The following is a 16,733-nucleotide window of genomic DNA, read 5'->3' on the forward strand; positions in this document are numbered from 1 at the left end:
TATGTCAAGAGAATACTGCAAAGACAAAATAACACTTCATGTTCATGTTATTTCAGAAACAACTATAGTGAAAGTTCAAAGTTTGGACACATTGCAACTAGTTGTTTTGTTTACCATAGGTGTCATACATTGAATCAAGCCATAATATATTTGTGAAAATACAGAACAAAAACGAAAAGCAATTGCAAGTGTAACTGATTCAGATTTCTAATGAAGAAAAAAAATGGGGATGTCTTTATTAGAACCGGCAAGGATAGGGCAGTTAAATTGTTCACTTTCGAAAATATAGGGACGAACTTGTTCATTTTTGTACCACATGGGAGTATTGTGCTCACTTGGCGAAACTTCTGGAGTTTTTTTGCACCATTGCCTATTTTATTTCGGGTTTGTATATATATACATATATGTATATAACCTTCATTATTTATCTTTTTTTGTACAATTGTTCATTTAGTCGTGTTCAGCTGCTCCCTGGTGGGTAAGGTAGTATACTCACTTTTTAATGATAGCATTAGGATCTAATCCTACTACAATTAATTAATAAATTTTTACTTTTTCATATTTTAAAAAACTTATTTTTTTTTTCTATTACCATTATATATTATTAACGAAAAATGACAAAATTAGATGTGATTCAAAGCAAGGATTAACCTTTTTTTTTTTTCTTTTTTTTTTTTTCTTTTTTTTTAGCTTTGCAAATTTCAGGCTTTCATGATTGACGAATTTTATTATTATTATTATGTTTTTAAAACCGCAATTGATTTAGTTTAGTTTCCTTTAATTACATGTTTAGTTTTGTCATTTATTAGATTCTAATATTAGTATTAAAAGTGAATACACTACTCGGTTGCTTACCGAGTTGATGATTCTTTATGCTATGTTTGGTTGGAAGGATGGATTAGAGGAGGGATGGATGAGGCTTTTCGTGTTTGGTTGGAGGGATGGGAAGCTCCTTTCTTCATATTTTTCTATTCGCCCAATTTTGGGGGGAAGGGAGGAGAGAAAAAATGAATAATTATCAACAATATGCAATTTTCAATTTTAACCTTTTCAAAAAAATTCAAATGGATATCTACTTTTTTATTATTTTATACAGTGAGGATATATTGATAAAAAAATCTCTTTCTCTTGCTTCCAATCAAACAAAAAAAAGTATCATCTCATCCATTCTTTCTATTATCCATTCCATTTAACCAAACAGAAAATGGAGGAGACACCTTCCGTTCCCTAGGGATTCCTCATTCATCCATCTCTCTATCTCTTCCATCCATTTTTTCATCCCTCCAACCAAACAAAGCATTAATTTTCATCATTATTAAATTCGGACTCAAAATATCTTGCCCAGGTTTAGACCGAAATTAAAAAAACATTACCAAGCCCAAACAAATTCGGACTGAACTCGGGTTATTTAAGGTTGAGCCGCTTGAGATGCAGCTCATATGACAGGAGAAAAATGCTAAATTTTAAAATTTCATAAAAATAAAAAAATGTATTAATTATACATTTACCAGTCCCTATGCCACTGCGTGACTGCAAGTAGCAGTCCTTTAAAATCAATGGGTAAAAAATACAGAGTAGTAGCCTCCATATCGAAATAGAATTCTAGAGTGCGATGTGTGTATAAAATGGGGACTAGATGGGCTGTGCAAATACAACGATTGGTATTAAGGTTTAGCCAGGGTTCTGCTTCTGCAATGGAGGATCCACGGTCATCGTCGCCGGGAAAACTGCTGGGTTGACAAAGCAGCAGGGGAGATTCAGGGACTGGTATCAAAAACATTCATCCGCTAAGGCATACGTCGCTCAGTGAATCCTCATCTGATGTTGGTTGTGTTCTTTGTCCTGTAATCTTGATTCAATAGCACTCAGTCTTATTTAGTATTGTATATATATACACAGACATATATCACTTGATTCAATAGCACCGAGTCTTATTTAGTATTCTATATATACACACAGATGTGTTATGTTGTTTTTAACCACCAAAGGCTTTAATACGGTGATGTCTATAATGTATTCAAACCATTGTAGATAAGTGTCACTTTCTTGTTTTGACGGTTTTGGTTTTGTGATTAGGAAAAATAAAAATATATTCAAACTTCTTAAGGAACAAGTATTTTGATCGTGAGCGGAAAATTCCTACTGTCAATGACAATGACTGTTTTTGTTGAAGAAGACGGTGGCGTTTTGTGGGATTTGCAACATTCAACAAAGCCTCCACTCCCATTGCTGATGTTGAATGACGTAATAAGAAAACAAAATATTAAATTCTGTTCGCTCTCAGATGGCACCATTCATGGTGCTAAGGTACCTCCAGAGTTACGCGTATGTCGTGTTGTTGGATCTTCCATGGTTGGTTGCTGATGGCTCAAGCTCTTCCAATGAAGAGCAACAGTTTTCTAGAGCATATCTTGATGTCACTGGCCAAAGTTCCGATAAAAAATTTCCTGTTCAACCCGTTTAGTAAACAGATCATCCATCACCCATCCCAGACAAAAGTTCCATTTTATCGTTCAGACCAGCCAAGGTTCATTCTGAAGGCCAGTTTATCGTGTGCCCCGACTCCGGACAACTTGGCAGCAGGAGGTGCATAATTGTCATACTATTTGTAGCTGGGAAACTGGCTTTCTGTAAACCAGGGGATGCATCATGGTCCGTCTTGGATTCGGCTGGATTTTACTACGTGGACATTGCATTCTATGAGGGAAAGTTACATGCCCTCAATTGTAATGAGGACCTTGGCATCTTTAATGAGTTGGGAAGAAGTGGTGAAGTAACAAGACTCAACTTGCACTTGCCTTGTGTTCCTACTACATTGTGTCCATGGGAGAGTTTAATCATGTACTTGGTGCAATCTAATCGGGATCTAATTATGTTTATGAGGTTTTGGAAGGATGAACCTGAGTATGATGAACAATTATTCTGCCCTATCCAAACTCTCGACATCAAGGTGTTCAGGTTAGATCGCAGCAGTGGACTGTGGGTAGAGACGAACAGTTTAGGGGATCAAATGCTGTTCTTGGGTACCAACTGCTCGGTATCTTACACAGCTCCCATACCTGGGTTTTCAGGGAACTCGATTTATTTTACCCATCACCATTTTGATGGCTTCGAGGATGATGATCAACCAAGTGAGTTACGAGACTTGGGATTGTTTAGATTGGACCAGGGAAGCTTTGAGCCATGCTTTCAGACTAGTTTGACTTAGTTTTCCTATTTTTCTTATGCTGATTAATCCTGTGTCTGGTTGAAGGGATGGAAAAATAAATGGAAGGGAAAGAGGGAGGAATGGATGTGTCAGGAAGGAAATTTTTGGGTTGGGGAATGGGTAAAAGAAATGAACATGTGTCTGTGATGAAACCACTGGTTTCTTATATATATATATTTTTTTGAGCAATGCTTGGATCGTGCCCTATCAGAATAAGTTTTGTCCTCCACCTTGATGTGGTCCTATAAAAACTTGACACTTGTCTCAATATTGTATAATATTAAAAAAAGAAAAGCATTTGGATCAACCCGTCACAAATGGATTTTTTTGCTAAAGCTTTGGTCCGAACTCGGCGGCTCCGACGGGATCTTGCCACCTACATCCCCACAATCATTGGTTGTAAAGGGCGGTGAAGGTGGGGCGTTGCTGAGATCAGACAAGCGGTGAGCTTGCCGGTGGAGGGCTCAGCTTCGGATGATAGCAACCGTGATGGGCGCGGCTGACTGACAGCGACAGTGATAGGCTGACTTCAGATAGTGGCGAGGACGGCTCGGCTGGGGACAGCTCGGTCGTGAATAATTTGACCAGCGGTGGCGATGGCAGATCGGCGAGGATGAAGACGGTAGTGGGCTTGCGGCGCTGCTTGGCGAGATTGAACGGTAGTGGGTTTGCAGCGCGGCGCCGGCGGGCAAGGAAAAGCTTGACTGTGGATGAATTATGGCTGACTTGTGATAAGGTGGGCTGAACTCGGCCGGTGGCAGGGGCAGAGCCAGGGGTGGCCATGGGCCCCCTAATTTTTTAGAATTTTAGTCCCCCTAAGAAAAAAAAATATATATAAAAATTTAATGTCACTATCTTAAAATTTCAACTCAAATACAGTTTTTAACGTAATGTAATTATCCTAAAATCCTTCCAACTCAATCACAATTCTTTCAATAACCTTATTATCCTAAAATTATATATCATACATGATTCTTTCCGATCATTTTTTTTTTCTTCTTACTTGCCAATATTCTTTGATTTAAGTCAGTCAAAATTGATTTATTGTTGTTTGTTTTTTTATTGATATATTGTGTAATGATTATTAATTTGTGCAAGTATTATATGAATTTCTTATTTTTTTTTTTATAAATTAAAATCTAAAATCTAAATTAAATTGTTTTATTAATTTTTTTATTTATAATTTTGGCAAAAATCTTATTGGAAAGTTTAACAAAAAAAACTTGTTCAAATAACTATATTTTTTCATTTAAATAAATTGGTAAAATTTTAGATAGATATATTTTTATGTGAATTTAATAAATTGTAAAATATTTTTGCCTACGTAATTTTTTTTTTTTTTTTCTCCAAAAGTTCTAACTAAGCAACATTGCTTATTTTAGCCCCCCTAATCTCAAGATCTTGGCTCCGCCCCTGGCCGGTGGAATGGAGGATTCAGAACGGTGACCGGAAAAGATGAATGTGCTGGTTCGACAAAGATGAAAGGAAGACTTTCTGAAAAGAGAAAAAGGACTGGAGGAGAGAGAAGATAGGTTTCTCTGATGGATTGTACCCAGTAACTAATTTGATGCAGTATGATTCATTTTTATTTTTTGGGCAGGTGTCAAGTTTTCATAGGGCCACATCAGGGTGGAGGACAAAACTTGTCCTAATTGGGCAGATCCAAGCATTGCTCTTCTATTTTTTGGTGAATGTGTTTTGGTTGAATGGAAGGGGAAAAAAGTTTTTATATTCATTTTACCAATATAAATCTTAGTGAGTTTAAAGTAAAACTTTTTCCAAATTATTTTACAAGAAATTTTTTGTCAAGTAATGTATAGAATTTACATTCTTTTTACAAATTTATATTGGCATCAATAAAAATAAATAAATGCTAATGTTATTTAAGGTAGTAGGGTTAATTAATTTTTTTTGGAAAGGTTAAAAATGTATATTATTATTATTATTTTTTTTTGGTAGTTATCAATATTCACTTTCCTCTTTCACCCAAATTTGGTCTACGACCTTTTTTAAAAAAATAACAAAAATAATTTTATTTTAGATAATTTATGTTATAGTCATAAAAAAAAAATTAAAAATAAAAAAATACTTGAAAAGAAAAATGTTACCCTCCTTATAAGAATCTATTTGTTCTTATCCTATTTATTAAATATACACTTAACTTATCATACTTTGTGGTGGAGTGGAAAGAAATGATGTGATTAAAATTTAAGAACAAAACTTTACAGGTTTAGACCTAAAACACACAATATCATCACATTTTGGATTAAACTTTAAGAACAAAACCTTACTACTTCATACCCAAAACACATAATATGATGCCATGAAATGAGTGGTTGACACTTGCTTAAAGCAAGTCAAGCCCAACAACCACTCCGTTGACACTTGCTTAAAACAAGTCAAGCCCAACAACCACTCCGAATCCAGTCATTAGTAGGTGAAGAAAGATATCCACCGTAACCATGCGCTCCGTGAAGATTGCGCTCCGTGAAGATTCCTAAATTTTATCAGTTTTCCTGTGAAATGGGTCATGGTCGTTGAAAAGAAAAATAGTACCCACGGATATCTTACCTCGTTAGTTCCATATTAGTACCCATTTAACAAATACAAAAACTTCTTAAATATATGCATAACTTAGACCCGCCCTTGCATAAAATAGTCAAGCCCAACAAACACTCCCAATCCACTCACTAGGTGAGGAAAGATATCACTGTAACCATGCGCTCCGTGAAGTTCAATTTTATACCTAGTGTTTGTCAAAATCAGAGGGTACATGATAAGTGATACATGGTCGTTGTATATTAGTACTGCCACCATACTCCTCTCCCCCACTCTTGCCCTTTTTGTGCGTTCACACTTCACACAGCTGGTGCCACTCTGTTGACTTATTGTACACCAAGTGGCGAAGTCTCATTTGCTTTGTATGCTACATAGTCAAAAATTCACACTCCAAAATAATATACAGAAACACGCACACACAAAAAAGATAGGAAAGCAGAGAACAACAAAGATCATTTAATTTGAGCTTCAGAAAGCCATTGGGTTGGTTGTCTTTGAAATCAGATCTATGATGAGGCAAAACTGCTTTCTGGGTTAAAGCTTCAAGTATGTATTAATTTCATATTATTTCATTCCACTTTTTATTTATTTATCCACTTAATTTTTCCTTGTCCTTTCCAGTTGATTGAAATGGAAAAGAAAAAACTTCTCACATGAAAAATGTATAAAGTTTTATTTTGACTGTTTAAATTATTCATTCATTTTATTAAAATTGATATTATGTCAGTTCATTCCATTCATATTCAAAGTTATGTTCCCAGATTTTTATTTAATTTTTTTTTTATTTTTTAAATTTGTTAGCCTCTGAGTCTGAAATAATGGTTACACCTCTGAGTTATCTGTATATGGATATTTATCTTCCATATTGTATTGTACCTTTACCTTCAATTTTGTGTTTCAGTTGTATATATCTTGCGATTGAATCTACATGGTTTCCAAAAGTTAGAAGAAAAGAAAACTGGGAATAAAAAACACCTAATCTGCCAAAATTTTCTTTTCCTCTCCTCTTAGCATACAACTGAGCAATCATACAACTGAGGAATCAAAAATTTCTCCCAATTTTTTCATGTTGTCTCCTCCATGAAAGAATTTACTTTGTCCAATTATATATTGTTGATAAATTGGTTTATGTTTCTCATATTCTGTCTTTGATAATTGAAAAGTATTTCTTAAGAAGATTTTATATGCCTTGTTGTTCTACATTTGCTGCAGTTTTAGCACATATTCAAGTTCCACTGTCGTTCGGTCTTTGAGTCAATTTCCCAAACAAATAGAATACTAAATCAAGCATAATCTAGTTTCCAGACTTCCATGGCAGAAGATAAAATCTATACTAAAGATGGGACCGTAATCGCGGCAGAAGATGACATCTATACGAAAGATGGAACAGTAGATTACAAAAATAATCCAGCTAATAAGAAGAAAACAGGCACATGGAAGGCATGTCCCTTTATCCTAGGTATGCATCTTGTTCATCACTTACTCAAGTTAACAGAATTTGAAATTTGGGTAAAAATTTGTATTCACTTTTATGTTCATCGGCAGGAAATGAATGCTGCGAAAGGTTGGCATACTATGGAATGGGCACCAATCTGGTGCTTTATTTCAAGCATCATCTGAACCAGGACAGTGCTACGGCTTCTAAGAATGTCTCGAATTGGTCTGGAACCTGCTACATCACACCACTGATAGGAGCATTTCTGGCTGATGCATACCTAGGAAGATATTGGACGATTGCCTTTTTCTCAATCATCTATGTCATTGTAAGTAGTTATGTTTGTGAAACTTTATCGACTTGAATATCAACTCGGTAATTTGTTTTTGTCCTATGAAATCCATATGGGGCATCTAAGATGACATTGTATTTGTATCCTTCTATAGCAATGTGTGCAGAAATTTGTATCACCATAAAAGACTATTATAGAAAAACACACATATGCATACACACACACACACACACACATATATATGAGCCTTACTGGAAATTGATGTGTATAAGAAGAGTTCATTTTTGTTGAAATTGACAATTTTGTTCTATATACATGATGAAAATCCAGGCTCATACAAAATTGGTTTTTAAAATTAACAGAGACTAACTTGTACCAAAAACAAAGTAGAATGGATATGAGCAGTTAAATGGAATGAAATGATTATTTGCAAAATGCAAATGCCTCCTTACTTCATCTGCTCAATTCAGCCTTGCGGATTATATTCAATGCAGAAAGAAATCTTAGCTGAGTTTTGAATAAATACATGGGTGAATGGTACATTCTTTCTAGTTACGCTGAAATAACCCAATTTCATGTAGGGAATGACACTGTTGACGTTGTCAGCATCCATCCCCGGCATAAAACCATCCTGTAACGGTGATGTTTGTGACCCCACATTTAGAGAAAGCGCAGTGTGCTTCCTGGCACTCTACCTTATAGCTCTGGGGACTGGAGGAATAAAGCCTTGTGTGTCATCCTTTGGAGCAGATCAGTTTGACGATGCTGATGAGGTTGAGAAAAGACACAAGAGTTCTTTCTTCAACTGGTTCTATTTTTCAATAAATGTTGGAGCACTCATTGCTTCTTCTCTTCTAGTCTGGATACAAGATAATGTGGGGTGGGGCTGGGGTTTCGGCATTCCAGCTGTGGCAATGGCAATTGCTGTCGTGAGCTTCTTTTCAGGTACTCGTTTGTATCGGAACCAGAAACCTGGAGGCAGCCCTCTGACACGCATAGCTCAGGTGGTGGTGGCATCCTTCAAGAAATACCGAGTTGAAGTGCCTGCTGACAAGTCTGTTTTGTATGAGACAACAGATGCAGAATCTTCTATCAAAGGAAGCCGCAAGCTTGATCATACAAAAGATCTTAGGTAAGTGTCCCAGCACCAGGTGATTTCTGTCAAAATTCATGGACATGGAAAATGGTTCTGTTTGGTTTAACAAAGTTTAAATTTAGTATTAATAGATTCGATCAAAATTAATTGCTCAATAAGTGACTGCTCCACTAGATAAATTTTCAGAGATCTTCGTAGCAATAAAAATTATTGCATTTATTTATTATTTCATGTTAGCATGTGGAAGTGAAATTTAGTTGCAATGAAACTTATCTGAAAAATATGATAAAAATTTGAGATAGTATAATTGTTTTAATTGAATCAAGTGCTTGTATCCAGACTAAGCATGCTTAAGGACTATTCCATGAATGAAAAACAGACTCATTCAAAATTAATTATACCATTGTCCATTACCTTATGCTCCATATACATGATTTCCATATTACTTTCTCATTAAACTCATCTCAAACTCTAATCTACACTGCTTACGAAATCTTGTAAATGCAGTTTCTTTGATAAAGCAGCAGTGGTAATACAATCAGATCATATAAAGGACTCGATAAACCCATGGAAACTTTGCTCAGTGACCCAAGTTGAGGAGCTGAAAGCCATCATAAGATTGCTTCCTGTATGGGCCACCGGTATCATCTTTGCCACCGTGTACAGTCAAATGAGCACCTTATTTGTGTTGCAAGGGGAGAGAATGGATACTCGTGTTGGCAACTCTAGCTTCCATATCCCACCAGCATCACTCAGCATTTTCGACACACTCAGTGTCCTATTCTGGGTCCCAGTTTATGATAGAATGATCGTCCCATTTGTCAGAAAATTCACGGGTCACAAGAATGGCTTCACTCAACTCCAGCGAATGGGCATAGGCCTCTTCATATCTATATTTTCCATGCTAGTTGCTGGGATTTTGGAGCTCATTAGACTTGGAATGGTAAGAAGGCACAACTACTATGAACTCAAGGAAATGCCCTTGTCGATATTTTGGCAAGTTCCACAGTACTTTCTCATAGGGTGCGCGGAGGTTTTCACATTCATTGGACAATTGGAGTTCTTCTATGACCAAGCGCCTGATGCCATGAGAAGTTTGTGTTCTGCTCTCTCGCTCACCACTGTTGCGCTTGGAAACTACACAAGCTCTTTACTCGTGACCATTGTTACGTCAATTAGTACTAAGAATGGGAAGCTTGGTTGGATACCGGACAATCTGAATTATGGTCACGTCCATTACTTCTTCTGGCTCTTGGTTGTGCTGAGTGTGTTGAATTTAGGAGCTTTTCTCTTGGTAGCAAAATGGTACACATATAAAAGGGCGTTGGGCACACTTCGTTAATGGCAACAAGAGGCGATTGACACCATGTAAGCAAGTTGTTTCTTCACTTTTCTGAATTGCTTCTTTTCTGATAATGGTGGTTCAAGAACTTGTAAATTCAGCGCTTTTCAAATGTCAGTTGCTTTACTGTATACGAATAATATGTCAAGAAACAACTAAAGTGAAAATGCAAAGTTTGGACACATTGCAACTAGTAGTTTGTTTACCATATACATTGTATTTCAAGCCATAATACATTTTGGAACAAGTGATATAAATTCTTCATCAAATTTGGTTAATACACCTGTGATTTAACAATCATTGCTTATGCAATGATAAAAGTGTAGGTTGCTCAGTAAAATGTTTGAAGTGTGTATTCAAATATAAGAATATGTAAACCTTCCATTACACCGTCAAGCTTTGAAATTTTTTTAAATGATTTTTCTAGCACTTAAAAGTTGGCCTCCTGCTTTAAATCATTACCAAACACACTTATTCTTTAAAATTACTAATCGTGTATACAGGCAGTGTCCTATGTGGAGCCCGCAACCGCTTCCACTGAGTTACTTATAGTTAAAATTGTATAAATACTCCCACTGAAATTATGATAAAACATCCATTTATAAATTTGTCCCCATTATCGTTGAATTTAACTTAATAATCTCTCTTTAAAGTATTTGTATTTGTATATATAATTTTTAAAACTGTCCCCTCAAATTTTTAATAGTATCCGCTGCCTAAGAGATTCACTAGTATCCGCTGCATTTGAATTTATATATATATACGTAGTATATATTAGTCTTATTATTCTGTAATGGTGTCCTCCTCAACAAATTTTTTGAAAATAGGCCCTACTTAGGAGATTATCAATTCTGAAAGTCATCAGATGAATTAGCGATATCGGACCAATAGCATCTTAATTTACATGTCCACATCAAAACGTGTCGCTCGAACCAATTTAGTCCAAACAAAACACCATTTTGAACATCAGAATCATCACATTGATGTCTACACGAATGTGAAAGCTATTCAAAATTGAAAGTATTCGCCACATTATATTAGGCCACACCTATCTACAATTTTCAAATGGGTTCTCCAATTAGTTATACGTACAATTTGCTATATGGGGGTTACACAATTATTTTTACTGCAATCCCTAGTTAGCTGATTAACAACTCAAATTTCACTACATTTAAATGAAAAAAAAAAAAAAAAGAAAAAAAAAATTCTCAGAAACAGTAGTCCAAGTTGTAGGGATTTGGAAATAGCAATGTCATCCGAAGCTATTTAATTTTTGAGAAAACTAATAAGATAAGGAGGAGTAAAAATCTTTATATTGTTTTCATTGATTTACAGAAAGTCTACGATCTAACATAGAGACTTTTAGAAAAGAAAGGAGAGTTATTTTACAAAATTATGGAGTGTTGATCAAAAATGAAAATTTATAGAATATTAAATATTGTGTAGATATGTGTATAGAGAAGATTTCAGAATGACAGAGAGAACTGTAAAATCATATATATTTACGTATAAAGTTGCATTGAAGATTTTAGAATAGTTGAGTATTGAAGAGTTGTAGATATTTATTTGAGAAGTTGCATAGAGTAAATAAGATCCCTATAAATAAGTCAGATGTTATTTGCAACAGTCAAATGTGGATGCATTTTTCATAGCCTAGATCAAAAATCATTCTTTACCTAATGCAACAATCCCTGCACAATGGTAGTTTTAGTGAGCAACTACGACCTACGACTAATGAGGTTGCGGTTGATGACACAACCGTTAGCAATGAGATATATCACTAATAATTGAGAAACGGTTGATGACACAACCGTTAGCAATGAGATATATCACTAATAATTGAGAAATGTGATGGTAAAGGAAGAACGTCCTTTGTATGAATTTTATGGTTGTTGGGATCCTGACAGAGGAATGGATTGTAGGCAATAATTTCTTACATTTTTGTATCTTCGTTGCTGACTATGCCCATATGGGCCGATATGGAATAAAACTAATACATTCTGAAAATTTCATTTTAAATTTCAAATTCCACCAACACTTGTGAATAAATGAGGATGTTAATTAGGCCGTTCAACAGTTACATAGTAATATTAGTTCAATTTAACCATCAGAATTACACGAAGGCAGACCAATTTTCATAATTACATTATTCCATATAAATAGTTAAACCATTGGTTGCTTGCACGGGTAAAGCATGAACTGTCATTTGGTTCTTCCCTAAGCCACGTTCCAATAGTTTTAAAGATAATTAAAATGCAAAAGAAAGAATAAGGGCCTTCAGTGTGCATAATTGGATCTTTGTTAGATGGTGTTGGCCTTCAGTGTGCATAATGTATTTTCTTTTTTTAGGTAAAAAAAAATATATTTTTCAATATTTGGTTATGACAACCAAATACCAGAAAATAAAAAATATTTTATATCCAAACAAACGGATTGGTTCAACGGAAATTGGGATAATTTCACTTACCTCTCCTGAGGTTAGGCGTAATTACAAGTGGTACCCCTTACATTTCAAATATTACACTGACCTCTCTCCAAACTGATCGGCATTTTATTCCGGCCATTGACCATGTTAAATGACTAAAACACCCTCAATATTTTATTAATATATATCACATAAAGAATATTTTATTAATATTTTATAGGGTAATGCTTGCATCCTCCCCGAGGACAAAACTTATCTTACAATCTAACGTGACCCTATCAAAATTTGACACCTGTCATAATCTGATATAACATTAAAAAAATGAGCAATTTGGATCAACCCGGATAGAATCCAATTAGAAACCCATTTTTTCTCTCTCTTTCTCTCTTTTTGGCTTCCTGGTCCTCTTCTTCCTTTCTTTTTCTCAGCAATCCCTTGAGCCTCCTTTTGAGCCATTACCTTTGTCGCCGCCGTTCCCTAACAGATTTAATCATATCCAAAATCACTGACCCCCATTCACTGATAAGAAATTCAATCATTTTTTTTAACAGTTCGCATATGTATTTTAAATCCACAAATTTCCAAAAAAAAACTTAATTTCTTTTTCCTTTTTGATAATTAACAACACAGACACTTGCAATCTTGCATCCCATCAAGGACTTGAGCCCTGCACTATAATGAAAGAGTGCCTAGATTGCCAATGGAAATTATCAATTAAAACTCATAAACAACTTCAAAACAAATGTATAACATAGAGAAGAAAATAATCAGATTCTATGACTTACAATGACAGAAATAGGTGGTGACGAGAAGAAATCCAGAGGGCCCAAAAGCGCGCCATGTGAGAGTGCCAAGCAAAAAGGCGATCCCAATGCAGGAGAGAGACAACACAAATATGAGAAGCGGAAAACCCACAACAAAGATCGCGAGATTGCAGAAGAAAGCGCCAATGGAGGGTAGAAGGCGTGGTGGGCCCAGCCGCCCAAAGGATGAAGCCGCCATTCCTGGGGTAGGCGGTGGCGATCTCGGCAGTGATAAGGAAATATATATATATATATATATATATATATATATATATATATATATATATAGAAGTCACAAAGGTTATCGCAGGAATTACACAAATAGAAAATCAGTATTCCCAAAAATAGAATACTATTCTAAGGAAAAACGGAGACCAAAAAAGAAATTTAGTAAGAAAACCACCAGTAAACAGCAATCCAAAGACACTAGGAAAGACATCAGTAAGATTAAGTATTATAAATGTGGAAAATTAGGACACTATGCAAAACATTGTTATGCAAAGAAAAAAATTAGTCAGTTACAAATTCCTGATGACATTAAAGATTCTCTTTACCAAATACTCCAATTACGCGACACAGATGATAGTAGTAGTAATCCAGAAATTAGTTCTTCTTCCCAGTTATCTGATGATTCTGACAGTTCTCCTGATATTACTATAGGATGTAAGGATAGCTGTTGTAAGAAAAAGTCACTCAACGTTCTCACAAAAACTTAAGAACAAGAACACCTACTTATTAATTTAATTAGTAAATTAGATGACCCTGAGTTAAAATTAGCCTACCTTAAAAAACTCAAAAAGTTATTAGGAAACACAAAATCAGAAACCCCAAAAGTAACTAAACCTAATTTTAGTTTATATAAAACTTTGGAAAGATTCAATAATCAACCAAAAGAAATTACCATCCAAGATTTTCAAGCAGAAATTAACATAATCAAGACAGAAATTAAACACCTCAAAATAGAAAACCAAACTATTAAAAATGACATTGCTGAGTTAAACACAAATCCTGCTTTTTCCTTTAAAGGAAAAGACTCATCTGATGAAGAAGGCTCTAATCACTCCGATAGTTCAGAACCTTCCCAAAAGCTCCAAACTTTAACACATATATCATTTCAAAAATGGTATGCTAAAGTTACTCTTATCATCAACAAAGACTTCAAACTTGAAGTCATTGCTTTGATTGATACTGGAGCTGATCTTAATTGCATTCAAGAAGGTCTCATACCAACTAAGTATTATGAGAAAACTTCTGAAAAATTAAGCTCAGCAAATGGAAGTAAAATTGACATAAAATATAAATTATCAAAAGCTCATATTTGCCAAGACAATGTATGGTTCAAAACATCTTTTGTTTTAGTAAAAAATATGACTGACAAATTAATATTAGGAGTCCCCTTCATCTATCTTCTTTACCCATTTACAACCAATAATGAAGGATTAATAACCCGACCTTTCAGATAAGAAGTTCAATTTAAATTCTTGAGTCCTCCCTCTAAGAAAGAACTCAAGTCAGTAATTGATTCCTCTGTATCCAAAACTATAAATTTACTCCAAAGTAAAACCCAACAGTTAGCATTCCTAAAAGAAGAACTAACTGATCCAAAATTGCAACAAAAAATCCAAGAATTTGAACAACACATTAAGAACCAAGTTTGTTCTGATCTCCCAATAGCTTTTTGGCACCACAAAAGACATTCAGTCAAATTAACTTACATTAAAAGCTTTAAACGAAGACACATTCCTACTAAGGCCAGACCAGTTCAAATGAATCCTGAAGTTATGGAATTTTGCAAGAAAGAAATTTCTGATCTTCTACACAAGAAGATAATTAAGAAAAGCAAGTCACCATGGTCCTGTCCAGCTTTTTATGTTTAGAAAAATTCTGAAATAGAGCGAGGTGTCCCCCGTCTAGTTATAAACTATAAACCTCTGAATAAGGTTTTAGAATGGATAAGATATCCCATTCCTAACAAAAAAGACCTTATTAGCCGTTTAAGCCAAGCAGTTATCTTTTCCAAGTTCGATATGATGTCAGGATTTTGGCAGATCCGTCTCCGAAAAAAGGATAGGTACAAAACTGCCTTCACCACTCCCTTTGGTCATTATGAGTGGAAAGTCATGCCCTTTGGATTAAAAATGCTCCAAGTGAATTTCGAAATATCATGAATGATATTTTCAATCCCCACAGTCACTTCTCTATCGTCTACATTGATGACATCCTCCTTTTTTCCAAGTCACTTGATGAACATTGGAAACATTTAAAGACATTTCTTGCTATCATTCAGAAAAATGGCTTGGTAGTCTCTGTTTAAAAAATCAAGTTATTTCAAACCAAAATCCGGTTTTTGGGTTATCATATTTATCAAGGACAGATTCGTCCAATTGATAGGTCCATCCAATTTGCTGATAAATTTCCAGATGAGATTCTAGAAAAGTCACAACTCCAACGATTCCTAGGATCTCTCAATTACATTGCTGATTTTTACAAAGATCTTCGCAAGCAATGTAAACCCCTATTTGATAGACTTCAAAGTAATCCTCTTCCATGGACTTCTATCCATACTAATATAGTAAAATCTATCAAACAATATGTCAAGTCATTGCCTTGTCTCAGCATCCCCACAACTAATTCTTTCAAGATCATTGAAACTGATGCCTCAGATATTGGTTATGGTGGCATCCTCAAACAACGAGTCAGTCCAAATGCTCCTAAACAATTGGTTTGCTTCCATTCTGGTGTTTGGACAAAAGCACAAAGTAATTATAGTACTATTAAAAAATAAATTTTATATATTGTTTTATGCATTAGTAAATTTCAAGATGATATTTTAAATCAAAAGTTTTTAGTTCGTGTTGATTGTCAAAGTGCAAAATATGTACTAGAAAAAGATGTTGAAAATATTGCTTCTAAACAGATTTTTGCCTAATGGCAAGCTATATTGAGTATATTTGATTTTGATATAGAATATATCAAAGGAAGTAACAATTCTATTCCAGATTTTCTTACCAGAGAATTATTGCAGAAATCTAATGGCAAACCGACAGCCTCCCCAGAGGCATCCCCAAGTTAAGCCCTTTGACATTTGCCCCAGTAACCCTCCAAGTGCTCAACCACAGTCATCTTCTGCTCTTACAGTAGTCAACAGATTCCAGCCGCTTACACAAGCGTCTACATTCAAGTTAGCCTTGGTTAACCCCTCTCCAGATCATTTTCAAACTCAAGTTCAACCCACAGTTCGCAAAAATTTACAAACAGTTCCCAAAAAATCATCTAGTGATTATTTTGAAAAACCCTCTGTTCCTCTTTTTTATATTGAACCACACCAGAGTCACATAAAAGATCCGATCGCCTTGATGTGCTCTTATTTCCCTAGTAACGTTCACTTTTGCCCAAGTCACCCCTAAAAGACGCTTGGATTCTACAGAGACATTCTCTATCATACTGAATTCATTACCATCAGGTCCATAAAAGATCGCAATGATTCTACCAAAGTTATATACCACTCCCTATATATCCAACGGAATATTTCCATGGAAGAATGAGGAGATCATCCTTCTCTACTTCAACCCC

General features: G+C 35.1%; 1 protein-coding gene across 3 annotated transcripts; it reads left to right on the forward strand.

Moving 5' to 3' along the window:
• Positions 1-6,100: 6,100 nt before the first annotated feature.
• LOC132269368 (protein NRT1/ PTR FAMILY 8.1-like) lies at positions 6,101-10,210 on the forward strand. 3 transcript variants are annotated; one of them, XM_059770535.1, is made up of 5 exons: positions 6,101-6,313; positions 6,980-7,226; positions 7,313-7,530; positions 8,076-8,626; positions 9,098-10,210. In XM_059770535.1, the coding sequence occupies exons 2-5, from the start codon at positions 7,079-7,081 to the stop codon at positions 9,930-9,932; spliced, it is 1,752 nt and encodes a 583-aa protein (XP_059626518.1). In that variant the 5' UTR covers positions 6,101-6,313; positions 6,980-7,078; the 3' UTR covers positions 9,933-10,210. The 3 variants fall into 3 exon arrangements, with proteins under 3 accessions (XP_059626518.1, XP_059626520.1, XP_059626519.1); XM_059770537.1 differs by having other exon boundaries at positions 7,073-7,226; XM_059770536.1 differs by having other exon boundaries at positions 6,102-6,313; positions 7,066-7,226.
• The last annotated feature ends 6,523 nt before the right edge of the window (positions 10,211-16,733 follow it).

This window comes from Cornus florida, unplaced genomic scaffold (assembly GCF_030987335.1).
Source record: "Cornus florida cultivar Cherokee Brave unplaced genomic scaffold, ASM3098733v1 CherokeeBrave_3.0.0_Hap2_Chr08, whole genome shotgun sequence".
NCBI lineage: Eukaryota > Viridiplantae > Streptophyta > Magnoliopsida > Cornales > Cornaceae > Cornus > Cornus florida.

What these genes read in the sequence shown, in the direction of transcription:
- LOC132269368 (XM_059770535.1), top strand. Translation starts at nt 7,079, where the DNA reads ATGGCAGAAGATAAAATCTATACTAAAGATGGGACCGTAATCGCGGCA. An exon ending in GGCATGTCCCTTTATCCTAG is followed by an intron (nt 7,227 to 7,312) that starts GTATGCATCTTG and finishes GTTCATCGGCAG; the next exon opens with GAAATGAATGCTGCGAAAGG. An exon ending in TCTCAATCATCTATGTCATT is followed by an intron (nt 7,531 to 8,075) that starts GTAAGTAGTTAT and finishes AATTTCATGTAG; the next exon opens with GGAATGACACTGTTGACGTT.